The sequence below is a fragment of the Xiphophorus hellerii genome, chromosome 18 (genome assembly GCF_003331165.1).
Source record: "Xiphophorus hellerii strain 12219 chromosome 18, Xiphophorus_hellerii-4.1, whole genome shotgun sequence".
Lineage (NCBI taxonomy): Eukaryota > Metazoa > Chordata > Actinopteri > Cyprinodontiformes > Poeciliidae > Xiphophorus > Xiphophorus hellerii.
The window spans coordinates 14,932,267-14,955,239 of NC_045689.1; the positions used below are offsets into that span (position 1 = coordinate 14,932,267).

A 22,973-nucleotide genomic window follows, 5' to 3' on the forward strand; every position below is an offset into this window, starting at 1 on the left:
CACCAGAGAGGTGACATTCCACGTCCCAAGAGCCAGTTTCTGCAACCGAGGATCGGACCGCCAGGGTCCCCTCCCTTGGCCGCCACCCATCACACAGTGCACCCGACCCCTTTGGCCCCTCCCACGGGTGGTGGGCCCATGGGAGGGGGGGCCCATGTTTCCCCTTCGGGCTGAGCCCGGCCGGGCTCCATGGGTAAAAGCCCGGCCACCAGACGCTCGCCATCGTGCCCCCCCTCCAGGCCTGGCTCCAGAGTGGGGCCCCGGTGACCCGCGTCCGGGCGAGGGAACACCAAGTCCAAGGTTTTCTTTCGTCATTGGGGTCTTCAGGCAGCGCTTTGTCTGGTCCATCACTAACCTGTTGCCTTTTGACCTCTGAAGCCCAAAGCTACAATGGGACTCAACCCCTTTCAAGGGCAGACTGGACATGATTTATATACTTTGTTGTCAGAACATGTTTCAGGCAGGAAGATTTTTAGTGGTGCACCACCTCCTACCTTAATTTCTCATGTGAATAATTAAGGTGAAGATGTTCTAAAAAGTCAGAAGTCTTCTTTGGTCTTGGCTCCTCTTGGAAAATCTGTTAGCTTGAACTAAAGTCATTCATACTAAATGAAGGCAGCCCATAAAGCTGACACTGAAATGCCTAAACCTGCAGCTTAAAAAGTAATCTATAGGTTTCAAAAAGATTGCACATGTTAACAAAAAGAAGTGTTTACAGATTGTTTACAGCCTGCTGAGTAATAGTTATTAATTATTTATTATTTTTGTTTTTATCAGTTATCCTCAACACAGCTTACCCCCTGGTAAAAGTCAAACAATAAAGTGTTTGAAAATATAAACTCTTGGTTCTCAACTTGTGGTGCAAGTACAGCAGTTGGTACCTAGGCTTCATTTAGAAGAGTTCAGATGAAATTTTGACATCATCTACATATTTCCAATGCAAAATAACAAAAAACTGCTCAAAACAAACGTGCACTACAGAATATTTTGTGAAACTCCTGAAGAAAGTGCATTGAAGGACAAGGAAATGGTAGCAAGAAATATCAGTGCATAAGAAGGACATATTGGGAGCATGGTACATAAACTTCTCATAATATGGTTAAACACACACTGTCAAGCTCTGAAACAAAAACATTATTGGATTGAAGCTAAATCACCAAAATCTGTCTCCCATCCCTCCACACTGCTTCCTTTCAAATCTTTTGTTAAAGGAGACCTGTAATCCTTAAACAAGTTGGTATAGGTCTATGGTCTATACAAAACATGATTATGACATTTTGTACAAAAATTCATTCTCAGGCAATGAGACTTAATTAGCTAATTTCTGACTTTTTTGAGCTCAAATTTAGTTTTGTCACTTTAAATTCAGATAAGCTGTTGATGGCCACAGTTCCTAACTCAATGTTGCACTTTATGCACGTCAAAATGGCTGCAAACCGATGCACAATTGTACAACCATTTATCTTTGACCCTGAATAACTGAAAAACCGTGAATGGCTACAGTAACAACTTTATATGACATGATATGACCAACTCGGATCATTTATACTTTTTACATTTTGTCCTGTTAACACCGCACACTTAATTAAAAAGGTACTGAAAAGAGTGTCACTTAACTGACATGAAAATAAAAATTATGCATGTCTTAAATCTTTTCTATAGAAAAAAAGAGAACACCACTAAAAACAATCTGGTGCAACAAATTGTGTAAACAGAGTCCAAGGGTAGGTCATTTCATCTCAGTATGAATAGTTCTGTACTGAGAAGGCCTCAGAAGTGTCAAGAGAAAGAGCATGGCTGAACTTCAAAAATATCACAACACAACCATCTACCTCTACACTCTGCAACACACACTGAACTAGCCATTGGATCAGTACAAATTCACCTTTTCACCTGTGTATTTTTGCTTGTGATATTCAGTTATGATCCACTTGTATTATTAGACTATGACATAAAAGCCAAAGAAAGTACATAAAAGGTGGGGAAGTAGCTTGACAAAATGTGAGAAAGTTATTAATACTCGAAGACAGAGAATAATTTAAAGCAAAGATTGTTTATATCAGCATTCAAACAACTAGGTTTAAGACGAAATACTGTGGATGATCCACCTCACCACTTCATTCCTCTGAAGGCCATCAGCATATGCTCCACATCCATTTATGCTAATGCTAATGCATATTAATTCCTGAGCTCCAGGAGGCAAGCGAGTAGCCACAGACTGCTTTGTTATGGTGGCTGACAGCAGACAGCTAACAGTACAGGGCTCGCAGCCAGGCTGCTGAACCCCTCCACAACAGTGATAATCTGCCAATAGAAAGAACTAATGCAAGGGGAGCTCAATAAAATTGTTGTGAGGGAGACATTGTGGGGAGAGAGAGTGAACTCTCCAGACCTCCTTTTTCCCTATTCAGCCTGCGAGCCCAGATGTTTATGGTCTGTATAAACTATTGAGGGCTTGAGAATGTCCCCCCGCCACCCCACTCTGAAGTGAACAGCAGCAGCGGTGCAAGAAGCCCAGACTTATCACTCTCCCTCTCCCTCTGCTTCTCAGTCTTGACTCCCTCGCTGTAAATCCATCCAGGCACACAAGCAAAGGCGACAGCTGGGAAACAGAACTATTGCTACTCTTCACTGGCTTTCATTCACAGCCATTTCAAACCATTTCCATGCACTGGAAATGCTCTTTTTTTTCCAGTTCTGCCATATAACGTTCTCATGCTTAAAACCTGCTGTTGTTTTTCATACCAGTTAACTGTCATGGAGCTGCGCATTCATTTAGCGTTTGCTTTGATGCTGCTTAAGAATTACAACTGATCAATTTGCAGTTTTCTTGCTATTAGTCCCATCTGGCTTCTCCTCTCCCATTCCGCCCCTGCTCTCTTCTTGTCAGAAGATCCAGTCTCTTGCTGTCTGAGGTTTACTGCTCTGCTCCGCTTCCAGCACATGTGGTATCAAACCGACCTACATGGGTGCGATAAAGCAAACAGTCCACGGTCCCTCCCTGACAGACTAATTTGAACAAATTCTCAAATTGCACTCAAAATTGAAAGCACATTGGGGGTGTGGGCAGCCGTCCCATATAAAAATCCAAATAAGTAACTAAGAATGAGGCCAAAATAATATTCAGCCAACTAGCCTTGTTTGTTGTCAGCAGCTGGGTACCCGGACAGATGTTCGACTCGTGCCCGTGGTCAAATCAGCGTGGGTGTTTGAATGTTCCTGCTCATGACGTGGCAGGAATGTTTTGTTATGCTATAGGGTGGAGAGATTTCTTCTCTGTATTTTTGCCAAGAGTCCTAATGACTGAGAGGAATGCTAATCAGACGTTCAAAAAAAATTAACCAAATGCACACACGGTACAGACAGATGTTTATGAAATTATGATGATTACAGCAACATCAATTTTTTGAGAGGATTGGGGCTAATATTTGAGAGTAGTAAATTTGGAACAAGCTTGACATACATGACCTATAATCACTAATATTTCCAGGATTTGGCTTTGTTCTCCCCTTTTCTTTCCCCTTTTTTCATCTTTTGGAATCTTGCCTGAGCTCAAGTGCTCATGACTCAACCCAGAGGTCTATTTTGTGGACAAGGCTCAGTTATGATATTGTTTGTCTGTACTGTGAGGGGAGAAATGAGAATTACTTAAGTATCTAAATCAGAGTCTTTGTCTTGTTTTGGGTTTTGTAAAACATTAATTCACTAATATGCTTCCTTTTCCCCTTAGGCCCCTAGTGTTAAGAATATAAACAGTTTTTCTATCTCCAAAACGGGTCTTTCAGCCCTGACTTAGAAGAATTCATCATTCTGACTTGTGGGAAGGATCCAAGGTAATTTTCAACTGGAAAGTGAGCAGGAACCCCAAGACATCCCTTCTGTCTCCAAAACACACAAAGTTTAAATAAAAAAAGAGCAATGATGGGCAGGGTTGCAATGCAGCAATCCAAAGCTGGTGTCTAAATCCTGCAGCCAGTGGCCATTATGAAAACTGCTTTGCAGAGTGTGCCCAGTAGCGGTCAGACAGATCCACCCGCTACAGTGCCTCACAATGAGTCCGTTATACCGATGTTAGCCATCTCTCCTTCTCTCTCTCCCCAGATGCGCTACATAGAGAAAACCATTGACACCCAAAAAATACAGTTCCCATTACGTCACATCAAGGTCCATCGCAATTTTAGACGAGAAATTTTAAATATAGTGGAGCTAGCAGTCACTCCACCCAATGTGCTGTCATGATATTTTGCAACAGCAGCAGAAAAAAACTCACACTGTCCAGAGCAACAGAATCCAAATTTTTGAGCTACAAACTAATGTGTATTCAGACCACAGCCACACCAGATGTTACATCTTATGTCAAAACGTCATTTGCATATAGCCTCAGAAAACTGACTCTGCTCTTCCAATGAAACATATGAAGCTGGATTACAACAAAGCACTCTTCAAAAGTAAGAGGCTCATATTTATTTGCCCCCACTGAAAATTGCAGATCAACGTTCTTTGCTGTGCTGCGCATACAGGCCGAACTGCCTTCCTGAGGCAATGCACCTGGGCTTCATCTTTTTTGTTGGACAATGTGGAATAAAGGCACTGCAAAGTGTAGCGAGGGGGATGTAGTTGATGGTTATCTTCGAGAGGGGAAAGAAACCCGTCTTGGTTTCCACATTTCTGCTACAGATGGAGCACCATTACGGAGAAATGAGTTCCAGCTAAAGCAATTCTGTTGTTTATTGTTGGTATAGTTCAGTGGCTAAATAATATCTATCATTTGCTCTCTCAGGCTTGACTTCTAAAAGAAAAACTTATTTTTTTCATTCTCAATTTTTGTCTAATTGATGAGGAAAAAATATGAATGAAAAGAAACCATTCACTTAATGATTTCATTTTCTGGCAAAAACAGAAGCCATGAATAGCCTTATGCACATAGAAGAGTTCAAAGTTTTTCTAACTGTTTCCAAGTACTTCTTCATCCATCTACCAAACAAGAATATTTTTTTTCCAGTGAGCATGTTATACTTCATTCTCCCATATTCCTGTTGATTCTTTTTTTGTTCTGTTTCTTTTTTGACTTTTTACATAAAGATTACAAAGCACACTTACTTTCCCTGAGGTAATTGAGATGAGACAGAAGCACTTCTGCATTGTACAGGGTGGTAAGTCTGAGGAAGTCGTCTTTGCTCATCTTGCAGAGCTCTTTGCCGTCTGTGTTTTGAAACATTGATGTGTCAATTTCTAGCAGTCCATACTCCTTGATGGCCCACTCCAGCCACTGCCGCACATGGTCCTGAGACCACAGTGATGGGTCTGAGGAAAGACGACAGGAGAGAGTGGAAGTTTATTGACTGAAGTGCTTAGAGATAAACACACAAATAAGAGAATCATAAAAGTTTTAAACCGAGATGTTTTGAAACATCAGGTTACTTTGTTCCTGCTTAGTGACTCCAGACCAGAAGGGGGCTCCCAAGAGCACAGTATTATGTATCAGAATTTACTTTGTCGTGAACCCTATACTATTATTGGTCATTTTGGCCCTTTTCCAATTCTTAACCCTATTTTGTACCCATGTTTTTGCATTTCTTTTTCTTCTAACCTTAATTTTTTCCCATAAAAAAACATTCCATGCAAATGTACAAAAATCACATATCCGCAAAAGTACCTTATGTACTTTTTTGTATATTTCAGTATTTCCAAAAAGACAGAAATAAATTGTCTTAAAAATACACATATCTCATGCATAGTTGAACTTAATTCAACTATGAAAGAAACCAGCATTAGTTTCTGAAATGGTTGTATGATACATTATTGTAATTGTTTCTTGTACCCATTTGTCAGTTCAGTAGTATGAAAGAGGACTAATCAAATTAACTATGAGTAACCTCCTGTAGATATTACATATTGGAGTCACATACCCATTATGTGACGTAAAGTAGAATTTTAGTAGATACATTGAAAGAAAAGAAAATAAACAATATGTGGCAGGCACAAGAGATATAAGATGATTTATGTATTTTGTGCCTGAAGATATAAGGCATGAAATGGACATAGTTATAAAGGTATGACACTTGCAGTTTAAATTAATCAATAAATCATTTAAATCTCTTTAGGAATGATAGGTGCAGTATGCATAAAAACACAAAAGAAAATACTCTTTGTTTGATAAAAAAATAATTTAGTAATTCTACGGTAATACTTTCTGCTACTTCTGTTAAAGTTATTATACATTCATTCAAGTAATTATGATTGAATTAATGATTATTTCCTGCAAGCATTTCTAAGAACAACCAGTTAAAACCGTTTCTTTTTTTACCAGTTCTATTGAGTGTGTATTGGACACCACAATGTTGATCAAATACAATTCAGCCTTACAATTTCCAGCTTCTAAAACACTTTATTCTAAGTACTATAGTGCAAATTGACTGATGTGGTTTTTTGTAATAAATTAAGATACATTTGTTGATGGCTCAAATTGCATGTCTTGAATGTTTAACACACAAAAGTGTTCACTTAAGGGAGAAGGTTCTGAAAAACCTCTTACACGTATAATTTACCATGTTCCTTTCAGTTATGTTAAATCAATCCCCAACCTTAACCCAATAACCAAACACCTGGAAATGAAACCATTTTATTCAGAATTGTTCTTTTAAAAAGTACTGAAAAGTAATTTGACTAATAAATATATTCCTGCATAAAATTATCCACATTCACCATGATGACATAAATAATGATTAAACAAACCCCTAGCCCATAAGCTATAAAGCATCCCCTTTGCCTACCTGCAGGTACAATGACTCTCCGCTCATTGGTGGTCATGTTGGGGGGAGGAGCATTCTTCTCGTCCATATAGCTCCCATAGGTCATCTGAGATGTGTCATTAGCCCCGACCAGCTTATTACATTTACCCACACTGCAGTCCACGGGAGACTCCCTGCTGCACAAAAACAAATCAGACTTGGACCTGTTGAAACACTATCAGCAGAAATGTTGGGTGTTGAGTTCTTTTCTAGCAATTGAATTTGGCACCAAACATTAAAAGTCTAAGCTTCCCCTCTCAAATATATCAGACCTTAAAAGCTGTAAAATGATAACAGTAGAAGTTCAGATGTCTCTGATTCTTAATGAAAAAAAAGAGATATCAGAGGGACAGTAAGTCGTTGTATTCATACCTGGATCCGTTCATGTGCTCATATTCTCTCTTGACGTTGACCCGCACAGGCTGGTTGATCCACTCCTGCTGTGGGGGTAAAGGGTTGATTTTGTGGGTCTGGCTGTAGTCCTGTGTGCCAGATGCAGTCATGTCTGTTTTGGGGAGAGGGGCAGCAGCAGCGTATGGAGGCTCAAATAAGGACTGGTCTTCACTCACCACTGATAGCGCCTCCTGTCAATGTGGGCAAACAAAAAGTTTTACTTAACTTGCTTTTCACATATAAGAAAATAATTTTTTTCATATGACAGCAACAGAATCAGAATTTGTTTTTTGTTTTGGTTTAAAGATAGGTGGTCCTCCCAATAATAAAAACAATAATCAACTCAACTCAGATGACCCGTTTTGAAGTACAGATGCATAAAGAGATCAACTGGCAATCAAAACTGACAGACTTCTACTTTAATCGGCCCTAATCTTTGAAAACCTGGTCAGAATCTCAAGTTTCTGTTTCATTTATTGACAGGTAAACTAACCATAGACACAAACAGCCTCAAAAGTCATTATCTTGAAAGCGGTAACAGATGAACATGTACCTCTTTAACATATACATAAGAAGGTAGAAGTAGCATCTCAATTATATGATCTCAATTATATTCCCAATAGCTAGCAAAAAAGGGTCAAGCCCCTTCCCTGCAACATGTGAAGTTAAATTTCCAATCTCCTGTGTATTTTTGTTTACACCAATTATGTGCACTTATGAGTCATATCACAGTCTGGGATCCTCTGTAGTTTGTGTATACAGTTCATGTAGGGCTGTAGCTTCCTGTTGATGTTAAGATCACTTCAATCATGCTCACAAAGCTGTTAGATAAGATGCTACAGAACTCTTGATCCACTCAGATTATAATTTGACAAGTAGAGTGAGTATTAATTAGCAAATGCTTTTAGCTAAAACTAAAATTAAAAAAAAGTATTCTACTCTAACCTAACTCCCCAGGATTCCTTATATGTAAATTGGTATCAGAGGTCTATTTTCCAGATTAATGTGGACATCCATATCCCCTGTTGAGCCAGACTGTGTGCATCATGTCTGAGGTTTGGGCTTCCCTCCACAGCTGAAAACTCAACAGAAGCAGGGGGGGTCACAACTAAACTGACCCCTGTGCTTCGGCGCTGCTGGAGCAATGTCAGTTTATTAAAGAAAACAAACGCAGAAACTTGCTGAAAATCACATAGCAGGCCAAGATATTGTGTGGTTTAGACACGCTCCTTGCGTAATGTCTTAAAAGCAAAGCTTATGCTGTGCAGTTGATGGGTTTGACTTCAAATGTCATTGTTTTAAAGAGTCATGAAATTTCATCATCACTGATTAGTGCCTAATAATGATTTATTCACATTATTTTTAGAAGAGTAAGCACACAAAAAAAACAATAAAGAAAAATATTAAGTGAAATCATAAAAATATGGCTCTGAGGATTAGGCTTGGTTCTGATGCACATCTGGATTTGATCGGATCTGATGGCACAGTAGAGACGGAGACGTGTCTGATCTCAGAGGACTGACTTTTTTTCATTCCAGCATGCCACATAGTTGCTTCAGGGAGAAAGATGTGACTTGAAATTCATTAATTCATAGATCCACCATGCAGCCATTCCATTCTCTAGAATGTTTATGAAAGCAAAGTCACGATCACAAGTTTCTGGATTTTCCTCTTTCAATGCATGTGTTTACTTGTTCCTCAACAGAAAGTACAGTACCTTGTTTCTCAGTTTGTTTTTTATTATGCACAATAGGTACATTTGCACAATAATGCACACAAATAATAGTTTGCATTCCTTTTTCGGTAGTAGCAGCTAACTCAATTAAACATGCTATAGTTGAAACAAATATTTAACAACTTATAAGATGTGATCTAGGTTCTGAGCAATTGTGAAATCTCAAACATTACAGATTCTGGATGTTGCTGTTAACGTTGGCGGTTCAATGCTGACTTTTCATGAACGTGATCTTTTCATAACTTTCTTTTATGGGAAAAGGTAAGCTTGTTGGGTTATGCCAAACAAAAATAAAATTGAATGCCTTTTACACCATAGTCTTTCGGGTTAATTAGCAGTTTTTAAAAAGCTGAAATATATGTAACCACTTGAACAATTAGTTTATTCTCTGATTTCATCTGAGAATCCATCATTGTCTGAATTTAGACAGCAAGACAAACTATCTGAGCAGAACACAGCAGCTAGTCTGCAGATGATAAGGGCAAAACAGTGAGGGAATGTCTTATAACAGCTTGATAAGAGCTTTGCAAACTATTTTGACTATTGCACGTTATATTTACACTGACATATCAGTTGCCACAATTGGAGCCATGATTGGCAAGTGGTTTGTGTTCATCAAGATTGCAGCAGGTTTTTTTTTTTTATTTCTTTGAAATAGAAACAACCCCATGTAACTGTAGAAAACTGACAAAACAGCACTATTCTGATTACTCCAGTATCTCTAAGGAACACACACCAGCTACTTGTAAAATCTAGAGGCAGTTGCACCTTTTTTTCTGTTTGCTCTACACCATCAGACTATAATTTATGAAATGTGTCATTTGGGTGAGCCTTAAAAAAGAGTGACTTGGGCACTGGCCTGGGGTCCTGAGGTTTGAGGGTCCTTGAAGAAAATGTCATATCATTGTGAGGTGTTTTCATTTGTTGTATTTGCAGAAAACCAATACCCAACTATTTAAAAATGATATCAAAGCCCAAACTCTAACCAAACCCTGCACTTTAGAGATAACAGCAACTTTTAAGCACCTGCTCAATTACTTTTTTACAGCATGTATTTCAGTGACATTTTGTACCTACAAATTAACATTCCATCCCTTCCTAATTCCTCTACTTGTAAACAAACAATATAAAATCCATCAATTTAAAGCTCTGCATGTCAATTCATTTCTGATTTTCGTCAACTTTTTTTTTTATAAATTATAAAATAAATAGAAATACAATGTTTAATGTGATTTTATTTTCTTCTCCAGCGGTCATTTACAGATAAATGATGTGGAAAACGGCATCATTTTGTATCTATAAAGGCTCGCTACAACCACAATGATCATTTTAAAAAGACTCCATGTTTTCTTTTGTTCATGCACATCATATAAACATGAGCAAGAGTCAAGTCTACATACAATCGAAGTTTAGAGGTAAATAAATTGACTACTTTTGGAATGAGAATGTTTATCTTTTATATATCTATCCATCCATCCATCCATCCATTATCATACACGCTTATCCCTACTGGGGTTGCGAGGGGTGCTGGTGCCTATCTCCAGTGCTCAACAGGCGAGAGGCGGGGCACAACCTGGACAGATCGCCAGGGTTAAATAAGTCACGAGTCACGAGTGCAATTTCCAACCAAGAACTACAACATACTCAAACGGTGACAGCAACTTTGCACCTTCATAGCTACCTTACTGAATTGCTATTTTAACAGAGAGATGATTCAGTGCAGACAAGATGTTGCTGAAGAAAATTTTTGTAAGACAAAATCTACTAGAATGACAGCAAAAGAAAGTCACAAACACATCCTCAACTACATACATGCAGTCATAGTGCAAATTCAATTATGCAGTCATGAAGCACAGCTGGATTATTAAAGCAGTATGCATGGAAATTGAGAGACTGTGACTTTAATCCCAGTGCATCGCTCCAAAGACAGAATGTCCAATAACATTTATTTTGCTATTTGAAGCTGTTCAGGTTGTATCTTTGTTTAGCCTCAAAAATTATGCTGAAACTAGACTTTTTGGAATTATAGGTCTCATCCAGATTTAGCACAGCCCTCTCACCTTTCAACCAGATACAGAGATCTTTAGATATATTTTCCCCTTTCACAGTTTCACGTTGTTTAGAATGAGTGCACCAATATCTATTAAATTAAAATTAGTTCAGGATTGCATTGTAATGCTTCCCAGTCTCAGCTAAAACATGTAAATGTCTACAATCCCAGCTTGGACCTCTATTCCAAGTTTTAGCTTCAAAGTAAAGGGATAGTAATTTAGATATTGCATAGATATATTTTCAAACAGAAAATGTTAACTTCCAAGATATTCTTTCACATAAAACAAACTTGTCACCAAAACAGACTGTAGCCACAGAGCCATCACCGACCCAAAATCAGGCTGTGTGTGACAGCTTTAAGAATAGATGGCCTTCTCCCACATATTTTTTGATTATTCTCCAATAGATATTACTATAACAAATATTGCCATAATCACACAGGTAGCATTAACCTTCAGAATATATATTTTTCTTTTGGTGGGGTTGGGGGGGGGGAGCGACGTAAGGGGGTTGTTTTTGTAGGGTGTTCCCCAGACAAAGATTGGGAAAAAATAGCAAATAAATCACTGCAGCTCATAATCAAGCCCCATCATAAGCATTGTGGATGACTGTGACACCTGCTGGGAGCCACCTTGGTTCTGTTTACACCAGCCAAGTCAGTCTGGCCCGGGTTGCAGCTGGTCCTAAATACGTCAAGACTAGATAGTGTATGCAATAGCTTCACATCCAGAATACACTTGTATCTGTTTGCTGTTCACACACACACACACACAAGCACATAAACATGAAGTGAACCTAACAGGAGCCACCCAGAGGGTGTGGGGGGGCATTCCTGTCCTTTGTTTAAGGAGGAAGAGGAAACCTGTCAGGAAAAGATTGTGTAGAGCAGGAAACTCTCATGGCTAGAGAGTCCTTCCTTTCTTTTTTTTTTTTTTTTTTTTTTGTGAACATGAATGTACAAGTTCATCTATACCCAGGGATGCAATTATGATTGGATTTGCTATTGGAACTTCTTGTTTTGTTAAAAAAGATCCGAGTTGACAAAAATTCCATGCTTTTGCACCAGGACCATTCATCCATGGCACATCACAAACCTGTGAGCAATAAATGATGGAATTCCATGGCTATTTTTCTCCTCTCTGTCTCTCTTTCTTTTCCCAGAAAAATCACACCACACCCAATGACCACAAACGAGCTACTTTAAATTTCCAAGAATTAAAAAAAGAACAAGTAACATCTCTCAGACACAACAGGAGTAAATAAGCTCTGTAGACTGAATGTGTCTAACTGGGGACAAGCGGGGCTTTAACATCTGGACTGGAGGCTGTAGCCATAATGCATCTGGAATTCCAGTCTCAGGGAACCAGTAGCCAAGTGGTGTTAATGCAGACCAGCGCTCTGCCACTAACAGCATACCGTTTCAAAATAAGTTGTGCAACTATTTAAAGAGCAAGCCAAGGTATCATTGTGAAGCGTTGCGGTTTCGAGTGTTGCAAACTGCATGGGCAGTTACCAAATGACAGCTTTCCTTTGCAGCTTGACAAAACTCTCTGTGTCCGGCAGCGGGGAGACGCGGAGTTTCAGCAACGATCGAAATCCGCAAAGAGACGCAGATGCAGACTTTCCGATTCCCAGATACCAGCCAGGTACCATCACCGCTCCGTTAACACGCGGACATGATCCTCAGGACTGAGCCGGGCGACGTGCCCACACCGCTGTTGCGCAGCTCAACATCATCGTGTCCAGCCGCTACATCCAGTAATCTCTTCAACTAAATGCTTGAACTCGCAGATATACACCACATAAACGACTCTAGAGTGTGTTTCTAGTCTGAATCGAGCAATAATTCCTTAGTGGCTTCCCCAGACGTGCGTAATGATGCGCCCGGTCCCCCGAAAAATCCACAACGTGATTCAGATCTGAATCCACTAAGCGTGTATCCTCGAAAGCCTTTATTATAAAAAGGGAGAAAATGCTTTAGAATAAAGAAGAAAAGAAGAGAAACCTTGGTTAAAGGAAAAAATCTCTCATCGTCGTCGGATTGGAGGTTCCAGCTCACAGACCGAGACAGAGGATCGTTTCAATCCGCTGCTTTAAAAAAAGGAGGCGCAACTCCGCAAAAAACTGTCTCCCCACAAACTCATACACCCCGTCCTCCACCCTTACCTTAATAGTTCCGTCCATTTTGCCCAATTTTCAGCGGACCCCGACGATATCCCAAACATGACACGCTCCTGAGTTAATTCCAGTGCCCCCCCGGTACTATGTGGCGGAGAGAAGGAGACACTTTTTTCTCTCTTTACCGGATTGACTTTTTTCTTTCCTCTAAATTTGGGAAGTGAAGTCACCGCTGTTGAGAAGGTTTGAGAAGGAAGCTGTGTGTCACCGAAAGTCCTGCCTTCTAAAAAAAAAAAAAAAAAAAAAAAAAAAGAGAGAGAGAGAGAGAAAAGAAAAAAAAGGCAGGATACTGTCCCAGAGAGATAAGCAGTGAAACAATTGAGTGTTCGCTCCGCTGTTATGTTTTTCTGCTCGGAAATATTTACAGGATGGCTGGGCTGCCTGCGTTGCACACGGCCATTGCAGTGTTGTGCCGGCTGAGGGATATTGTTGCGCGCTATGTATTTATTCCCTGGCGGTAATGTCACAGCTGCTGTGGAAGAAGGGTTTATTTGTCCAGAATTTTTTTAGCTTTATTTGAAGTTTTTTTTTTTTTTTTTTTTTTTTTTTTTTACGAATGAATATATGTTATGGAACTTAATGTTTTAGGGCGCTTTTTGACTCACGCCTACATTTCAGACACATCTGGCCATGCCTCCATCCCCCAGTAAATCAAATCACAAATTTTACTCTGGATTTCATAGTGGAAGTAATGCATTTCATCCCTGGGAGTGGACAGATGTTTCCCTCAATACCAACTGAGCTCTAAATCAAAACTGAGGAGATAGATACGACTGGGTTTTATTGTGGGTTGCTTTTTTTTCTTCTTTCTTTCTTTGCGATCAGATATGTTAGGTGTTCTTTTGACATTATTAAAATAAAAGTAGCTCTTTGCCGCGATGTGATCTAAAAGTTGCTCCGCAACATGTGTTCTCTGGAAAAAGACATAGAAAGACCAAAGCGTACCAAAGTGAACTTAATTAATCAATTTGATTATTATTTTTATTATTATTATTATTTACTGCTATTAATTGTCTGAGCACAATTCACATCAGGAATCCTTCCCTCCGAAGGTACTTGAGCCCCCTCTTCCTTGCCTGCACTTTCAAAATGTTCTCATCAAATCAAGAGCAATTTTAGTGCATATTCTAAAGAGGAAGAGGGATTCTGAACGTGTCCAGATTCTGAACGTGTTCGGAGACACTGAAAGAAATGTCAGTTTTCCGAGTTTAAGAGTTGTATTTTAATCAAATTAATTAAAGGCCATGTCAACAGAGTTTAAGGAATGAGATTGCTATTTAGTAAATCAACGTCCAATTACAGGAGGGGAAACAGAGTTTTTCGTTGGACAAACGTGAGCACACATCGTTTCCTAATGTTTAATAACGCATTGTGATTCGGCCAATGATAAGAATAATGAATACTTTTTTGCAGTATGCCTGTGGGGAAGCGGCCCCTCAGACTCAAATGGAGCCTGCCCCTGACAGCAGGGCCGGCCTGTCTGCACTCCACTTGGGGGTCTGGCGAGGCGGCATGGGCCCCCACCCTTGGGACCACCACATCTGGATCCTGCTAAGGGTCAAGGCTTCTCCTGCCTGAGGCCAGCTCTGACTCGAGTAATTAAGGGAGACACCTTGTTTAACTCTTTAGTGACTCTCTTGCTTTTTTTAAAATCGTTTTTGCTGTTTTTCTTTACATTCCAAACTCTGGAGTTTTTGCATCATCTTGATATAGAGAGACTACCTGTGTGAAGATCTATCTATCTATCTATCTATCTATCTATCTATCTATCTATCTATCTATCTATCTATCTATCTATCTATCTATCTATCTATCTATCTATCTATCTATCTATCTATCTATCTATCTATCTATCTATCTATCTATCTATCCATCTATCCATCCATCCATCCATCCATCCATCCATCCATCCATCCATCCATCCATCCATCCATCCATCCATCCATCCAACTACGACCAAATACTGGTATTAAGATATGGTGAAGTTTAAAAGAAATACTCAGATTTTGCCTAAAAGTGATTTCTCTGAGGTGTCTGAGAAAGTCTTGAAGCGATAGTTTTTTAATAGCTGTAACAAACATGCAAAATTGTCTCGCCCCAAATGTCCCCCTCTAATAGATAGCCTGAATAACTAACTGCCTAATATCAGCTTGATCAAAGGATTTGATTGGTGTGCAGGGCTGGCCCAAGGTCAGCTGAGGACAACTGCTAAATTAAATTTTTATGCCCGCCTTCAGCTTAGCCTTTTGACTCAGTGAAATGATTAAGAAGAAGCAAAGCTAAATGAAGTTCAGTTAAAATAAGGAAAACACACATCAAACTATTTAAACTTCCATGAAGATGTGACCCTAATTCAGACTAAAGCAACAAAACTATATAGAACATTTAACATTTTAAAGTTTTCAATCGTTTATATTAAGGTGGTGAATTTGTTAACCCATTGCATGCGAATTCCAATCCATTTCTTTGACTCTCAAACAAGCAGGGGGTTCCAAGCATTCACAAAGTTTGCTCATACATCAAACTGACTTTGCTTGAGTCACTCTATAGAGAAGTAGGCAAATAACAAGCCACAGTATTTTACTAGAGTAGATTCTATAGTTTTGCTTAAGAAAATTCCATATTACTGTATAATTCAATATGCTATTTATCTTAGCAATAATAAAAACTTTTTTTGTCTTTCACTTTTAATTAAATGATTGATTTTTAATTAAAAATAATTAAATCATGTTATGCATGTTTATTTTAAATGTACAATGATACCATGATTGTTTACTTAATCCTACATGCCATAGGAATCTTATACCAGCCCATGCCAACAGGGTCAGACTGAGCTACAAGCAAACTTTGCAACTGCTAAAAGCCCCCTGCAGGTCTTTGGGCCTAAAAAGGAATTAAACTTATTAAAGGACAAGTTGAGAAAAGCACCAATTGTGCTCATATGGTTTTTATAAATGAAATATAATAATACCAAAAATCAACTTAAAATCTGAAACATAGCTATGTAGATACATTAGACACATAGTGATATGTTAAATTGTTTAGTTCTGTTAATCTTGATGATTATGGCTATTAAAAATCTAACGTCCACTTCCATTTTATGAATTTCAATTGTGGCTCCTATAAAGGAAATTTTGGTTGGGGTCCCCAACAACTTTGGAACTGCTTTGCATGCTTATAATTTAAAGCCTCCACAAGTTTAACAGTTTCAAGTTTATGTAAATATACCTTAATTACAAAAAGCCAAATTTACTCTCACTTACACTCTTCATGCCAACTTTAAGTGGGTTTGAATAACACAAATCATCTTGTTTCACCTCCCAAAATATTGTCTTTTCTTGTCAAACCAAATCTTACCAACCTGTAAATAATTGTTTTAAAAGCAAACTTCCTTTATTTTACAAGAAAATCCATCATTCCAGTCATAAATCTTATCAAAACGACAAGAGGGAGCGAGAACTCCCAAGATCATAATGAATAAAGCGGTAACAAACATTTTAGAAGGCCAATAAACAGATGCGAGTTGGTTTACACAGTGAACCACAGAACATCTGGCTTTGACGCTGGAACTAGACAGCCAGACATTTCTTCTTACACCACCAGCCAGTAGCTCCTCTGTCTCAGCACGGAGGCTGCAAGCCAGAGGTGGGCGGACACTTTGGTGAGTTTGTATGTGCAGCAGCCTTTCAATTGTTGTGGGCCCATCTTTTCTTCTTCAACTTAAATAAATCTGTGGTAAGATCTGAAAGGTAGGGAAAACTGACACGATATTGTATCTGCACAGCATTAACCGGCTCTTGTTGCTTTTTTTTTTTTTTAATTCCATTTGTTTTATATAGCCCCATTTTGTTTTGACATTTTTATAACCACCTCTAGACATTTTTAACATGGTAAAATACATAGGTAGTATTCAAGAAAAATAACCGCAATTCCGAAGTCGAAGCATCCTCCGTCCATGTAAGCCAGCCATTGCTCCTGTTTATTAAACTGCAGACTTGTATTCAGATCATTCCTGCTCTCAGGCGAAAAGGCATTTACCCGAGTCAAAATACTGAGGGCAAAAAAGAAGAAGAAGAAAAAAAACTGGAGTCTGCAGCACATAGAAGCACGAACTGTCTGGCCCCTCGCTCTAGGCCATAATTAATTTGAGATTTATTTTTATTGGAGAGTTCCAGTCTCGCCTGGCCTTAACCAAACAAAACCAAATGCCGGGGCCCTTTGGATTCGCTCGAAAGATGGGGAATATTTTTTTTAGATTTCGTACATTGAGGCGTGCCACATGCTGACCAGTATCGCCCTGCACGATTGAGAGGGAAGCAACAATTGCGAAGACACGCTTAACCCTGGAGTCACAGATCGGAAACGCCAGAATAAAAGGAAACAATCTAGGCTGCATTTCCACAACAAACTGAAACACAAAGCGTCACAAAATATATATTTCCCCTCTCCCTGCGCGTCTTACAGAAAGAGACATTCAGGCTCATATTTTCTATTTAAACATTCCCTGCTATTCAGCTCTCTTACAACAAATCGGGAATTGTTCCGACTCCTGAAACGCAAAGTCTCTCAGCGGTGGCACAAACGCTGCGGTTGGATGAAAGGAGCCCTTATTCAAAAAAGGGGGGATAAGTCCTCACAACATAAGAAGTCGCCCTTTGGAAAAACACCTTGATTATTAAGTTAGAAACATAGACCTACACTGTACAATGACTCATTTGAATGAAGCAGTCCAAGCAGTCAAACGTCACGCAGTCACTCGGCTTTCAAAGACATTTTTTTCACTTTATATACACAGAATATATTTTATTTTATTTTATAAAATAAAACAATTTTTTATATATATATAAAAAAAAACATTTGGCGTTTCAGTGCTATTTCTAAACGTGTGGATCCGTTGGATGTATCATATCCCCGCTGCGCCATGCATGCGGGACGAGATGCGGGATTCATATGAAAACCAGATGTGCGTTGTTTGCTCTATTTACCCTCTCAGGAGCGTGACGGACAGAGAGCGGATTCATGACGTAAGGCATGACAATGAGACGTAACACCACATTTTAATGAGCAAAAAAGAAGAAAAACTGCAACAACAGAGCATCGTGACTTCAGGGTAACCAGGTATTTCTTTATTATTATTATTATTATTATTATCACTGTCAGTCACCTTGACACTGCAGTAAAACAAAATTTCTTACTTGTCATCAATGACCAAACAAACTGCTAGAATGTTATTGATGTAATTGCTATGATGTTTCACAAACATTTCATTTGAGAACATCATAACCAGGTTTAACTGCTTCACATGCTTAAATAAACTAGTTAAATTTCAACCAAATCTTCAAATGTACCTGTCCAAATTCTAATAAATTCTTATGACTTTCCACATAAAGTTTATCCTCCATGTTAAAAATAAGCAAAAGATAAGTGCTGATTTTTAACGGACATAAAAGATTACTAAACTATTACTAAAGGGTTTACCTTAACATGGTGGCAGTTCTAGACTAAATTTACCAGAGGCGCAGTCTTTTATTTTTTTTTGTGGGGGCACAGAACAAAATAAAGGACAAAAAAAATAAAACACTTCAGGAGTCTGCAAGATCAGGTTGCAAACTCCTGATGTAACAGATGAAAACTGTGATTCAGTATCAAAACAGCTGAAGCTAAAAGTGTAATACTTTCATTTCTAATTCATTGTTAAAGGGAAACTGTGAAGATAAAATATTAAATTAGTGAAAGCGAACCAATTACCTACTGTTTCTGTTTCACAGCATTTCACCATGAGAAAATATTTCAGTATTATCTCTTCAGTACAGGGTCCAAAACAGAGGCCTGCACCAGGTCTACATGGGCACTGGACCCAGTTAGCCCTTCTCTAGAACCACCCTTGGAAGGTGGCATGTAAAACCTTTTCCTTTCACACAGTCTGTCAGACAAGTATAATTTTTTAGTTGCTTTGGGAGCAACTGCTGATAATACAAACTCACACAAGTGTATAGGTGTGGCACTTTTTAAATATAAGACAAACTGTTAAAACTGTTATTCATGCCTTCATATTTCACCAAGTTTGAGCATTATGTTAGGCAGCCATATTGGAATCTGAGCTTAGGGCTGCTCCACCACCCCTGACTTTCCCAATTGGAATTCTGGGTGTTCTTGTTGTTTTTCTGACTAAAACCTGGGAAAATCAGACTTCCAAAAGCAGAGAACACACCATAAAATATAATGTCTCAGATGCCCAACTTGCTGGGGCATTTGAGTTGCACTTTAAGTCAAATTTTCAAGAAATGTTCTTGCACCAGGTCAGAAATTTTCTTAACTACAAGTCTTTTGAAAATATTTAGATTTTAAATAGATTAAATATTATTCATGATACAGCTCACAGAAAGATATCAGCCATACTGGACACCACACATGACAAATGAGAATCGCTAACAGTTGACTGAACCAATATCTTCACTTGAGTTCTAACTAAGATTAAAGGCATTATCCATCCATCCATCCATTTTCTGTACACCTTTGTCCCTTAAAGGGTTCGAGATGGGTGCTGGATAAAAAGGATTATTTGTTACTAAAATAAAAAAGCTTATGTGACTAGAAGTAAACCAGTATTGCAGAAGCATGGGTGTGCCAAGGCTTTAAATAGTTGTAGTTTTGCTATACTGCTAAAAGTGTCTGTCAACATTTTCATGGCTTCACATTTTGATGAAATTATCATTTACTAATCAGTAGTAAATGAGTTATCTATTTTTTATTTTTATTTATTTATTTATTTTTTGTGGAGCATAGAGCTCCATAGAACTGGATATATTACTGCTATAAATTAAAACAAGCAGTCATAGAATGGAACCTAAATGACCTTAACCAATAAGCATAAGAAACTCCCTTTCTTATTGTATGATAAGAATATGAAAATATGATAATTGAACTGCAAATAGTCTATCGTTTGAAAAAAAACAGTACTAAATGTAAGGGATCTTTGCTTATAATAAATTGCTTATATTCTAAACATAATACAATACATCATTTACTCATGAAGTATAAATAATTGTAGCTTTTACTGGTTTGAATTAAACCATTTAGATTACACTACATGTTTTATTTAATCAATCCCATACCAGCACATGCCTATGTTTTCCTATTGTAAAGCTCTCTTAGTTAAATTGTTAAACCGTCTAAATTAAAAACAAGAAACAAAATGATCTAACATAATAACTACATTATAGCATCATATAAGTCAAAATAGCCTTGGCAAACTTTGTTGTTGACTATCACAGCAAACTGAAAGAAAAGAACCCTGCAAAATTACCTGATCCAACAGACGGTGGTGTCTTACCTTAACGTAAGACGACGTGTCAGGGACAGTTTGAAACATGTCTACTAGACAGACTGGCCCAAGGGTGCTCAGTGTCCAATGGGCCCTGAAAGAAGATGAAAGAAAAAGAAAATTGATGGAAACAATTATTTATTTATTATTATTATTATTATTATTATTACAATTACAAGGTTGTGAATCCATAAAATAAACACAAGGGTCAACACCTCCACCAAATTAAAAGTAAAATTTACCCCATGTACACCCTCCCTCAAATCTGCACGTCAATTCCAACCTAGATTCATTCACAAAGCCCGTTTTTCCCCTAAGCTCTGGTATGAGCTATTAGATATGGCGCAGGTTTTAATTACTACCCTCCCTACACTTAATAGCTCCAATAGATGGAAATTACAACAGTGACCTGGAGCTAACATGGATAAATTACTTACTTCAATTCTAGCCAATAGAAACTGAGCAACAAAAAAAGAAAAAAAAACTAGGGCCCCCATCCCAACCCCCATCACGTTTTCCCCCTAAAGCTTACCACATATTGAAACACTTTTCGCTTTAATAAGTGCAGCTTACAAAGTCTCGGGTGAAAGGGCACTGAGGGGACGGTGTTTTTTAGTCCTTCCTTATACCTCTGCAATTATCAGCAGCGCAGAGCCATCACAAGCGCCTCTTATATACATATGGGTGATGAAGCAAATGAGGTTATGTGAATGTCTACAATGGCAGGCCATCTCTTAATAATCCCCGTGGAACATCTCTGCCCCGTGCAGTCATGCATGCTTTTACGAACCTTAATTTAGAACTGTGCATTAAGTTTAGAATTATTAACGGGTGATTTAAACGTTTTGTAATCTTTTAAAATATGAATTTAGGTATTGTTTTCTTCTTTATATTTGTGCAGACGCAAAAAAATGCATCCGATTTCCAGCCGATAAAAAAAGACCCTACAGGACACCGCATCTGCAGCCAATTAGAGGAGGACTGGTGAATAACGGCGTGAACCTTCCTCCGAGACAGCCCCGTGGGCCGGGGAACCCTCTAGTGTTACATTTTAAGCATCTTTACCTTGCAGTTATCCATCATAAACTAGAGTCAACTGGTTTTCAGCTATTACGTATTCTGTTGTTCCCCTCTTTATATCTCCACCATGATAAGACTTTGAAGAACAAAAAGTCTCAATAGTCAAACAATAACTTTAAAATTGGGGGAAAAAAACGGAATAAGCTAAATCTGAACAAGTTTGATGTGATGAAGTTGAAACGTTAAGGCAAATGCAGTTTCACTTCACCTTCGCATTTAAGAAACATCTTCTCGCTACTTAAAATAGGATAAAATAAAACAAAATTAAAAATTAGAGATACAGCCAACTATCGAGCGCGTGACCATGCTTCAATGAAAACAAACACGCGGAAATGATTTATTGTCTGCCAGCACGCGCATTTACCCAGAACAGCTTAAAAACTTGCCACTCACCTGTCGTTACTGCGGTCGATCTCTCTCTCTTTTTTGTCGATATCCCTCCACCAAGAAAAACCACCCCTCTTGCTATTTGAAATAATTAGTCCCGTCAAGAGTCGAAGGTGTTTTCCACTGATGATGACAGTGAGTTATTTTTTGACGGTGTCTGAAAGAGCGCCGGGTGCAGGCATGGAAATGCTCCTGAAATGAGAGAGCCGCGGCCAATAAGCAGCAAGAGAAAACCTCCCCTTTGCCTGCAGTGTGAGGCAACTGAACCATGAAATAAGAGAGAAGGCAAGAGGGGGAGAAAGAGTCTCATAAATCTAATTTGTAAAGTCTTTACGTACGATAAGAACGCAACAGTTTGGTTTTAAATAGCTTTACTTTTGGTCGGAAGAACAATAAACATGTGAGGTGTAGTGCACTGAGGGGAAACAATGTGGCAAGAGAACCTGGAAAGCCATCCAGCTGTAAAAGCACACAAACAGTCCATCTAAACTGAAAACCTGGGGAAAGATGGAAAAACGTTGCTCATTTTAGGGGGATGTACATGAATTGTGCTCTTGGTATTCAACCTCTTCCTCGTCTTTGAAAGTGGACTACATCAGACTTTTAGAAAGAAGACATGTTGCTTTATAACTAATTTGTTGGTATCTTTGCACAATCGTCCATCTAAACTTTTGATACTTTTTTACTTTCTTTGTCCAAGTGTTAACTTTCTGATGTTTTCATATATTTGCGTAGTGTCCTTCCCATATGACAGCATCTGTTTTGTGAAGTCCGCCAGTCCTGTCTGAATCAATATACACCCACAACATGATGCTGCTACAAGCTGGTGTACAAACTTCCCCTTTTTTTTCTCCAAATGCAGAAATTGTTTTTATGGTCAAACACTTCAGTTTTAGTTTCTTCAGGATACAGGGCATGTCTCAGATAAATAAGATGTATCTTTAATATTTTAAAATGCTTACTCTCATTGATTTTGATTATGGTATTGACAAAATGTAACGTTTGTTGATTGTTTGCTGTTCCCAACACAACT

At 38.5% G+C, this 22,973-nt stretch overlaps 1 protein-coding gene across 7 annotated transcripts in view; it reads right to left on the reverse strand.

Moving 5' to 3' along the window:
- The window catches only part of fli1 (Fli-1 proto-oncogene, ETS transcription factor), a 42,342-nt gene extending 20,192 nt beyond the window's left edge, over positions 1–22,150 (reverse strand). Inside the window, exons 1-5 of one of the 7 annotated variants that reach the window (XM_032545425.1) lie at positions 21,947–22,150; positions 20,456–20,567; positions 7,164–7,375; positions 6,774–6,925; positions 5,101–5,304 (exon numbers count right to left, since the gene is read on the reverse strand). In XM_032545425.1, the coding sequence (XP_032401316.1) occupies positions 5,101–5,304; positions 6,774–6,925; positions 7,164–7,375; positions 20,456–20,521 (634 nt within the window). In that variant the 5' untranslated portion in view covers positions 20,522–20,567; positions 21,947–22,150. Of the gene's footprint in view, positions 1–5,100; positions 5,305–6,773; positions 6,929–7,163; positions 7,376–12,976; positions 13,085–13,137; positions 13,390–20,455; positions 20,568–21,946 lie in introns of those variants that run through there. The other 6 variants (XM_032545426.1, XM_032545423.1, XM_032545424.1 and 3 more) reach the window with 6 other exon arrangements.
- Positions 22,151–22,973: the final 823 nt, after the last annotated feature.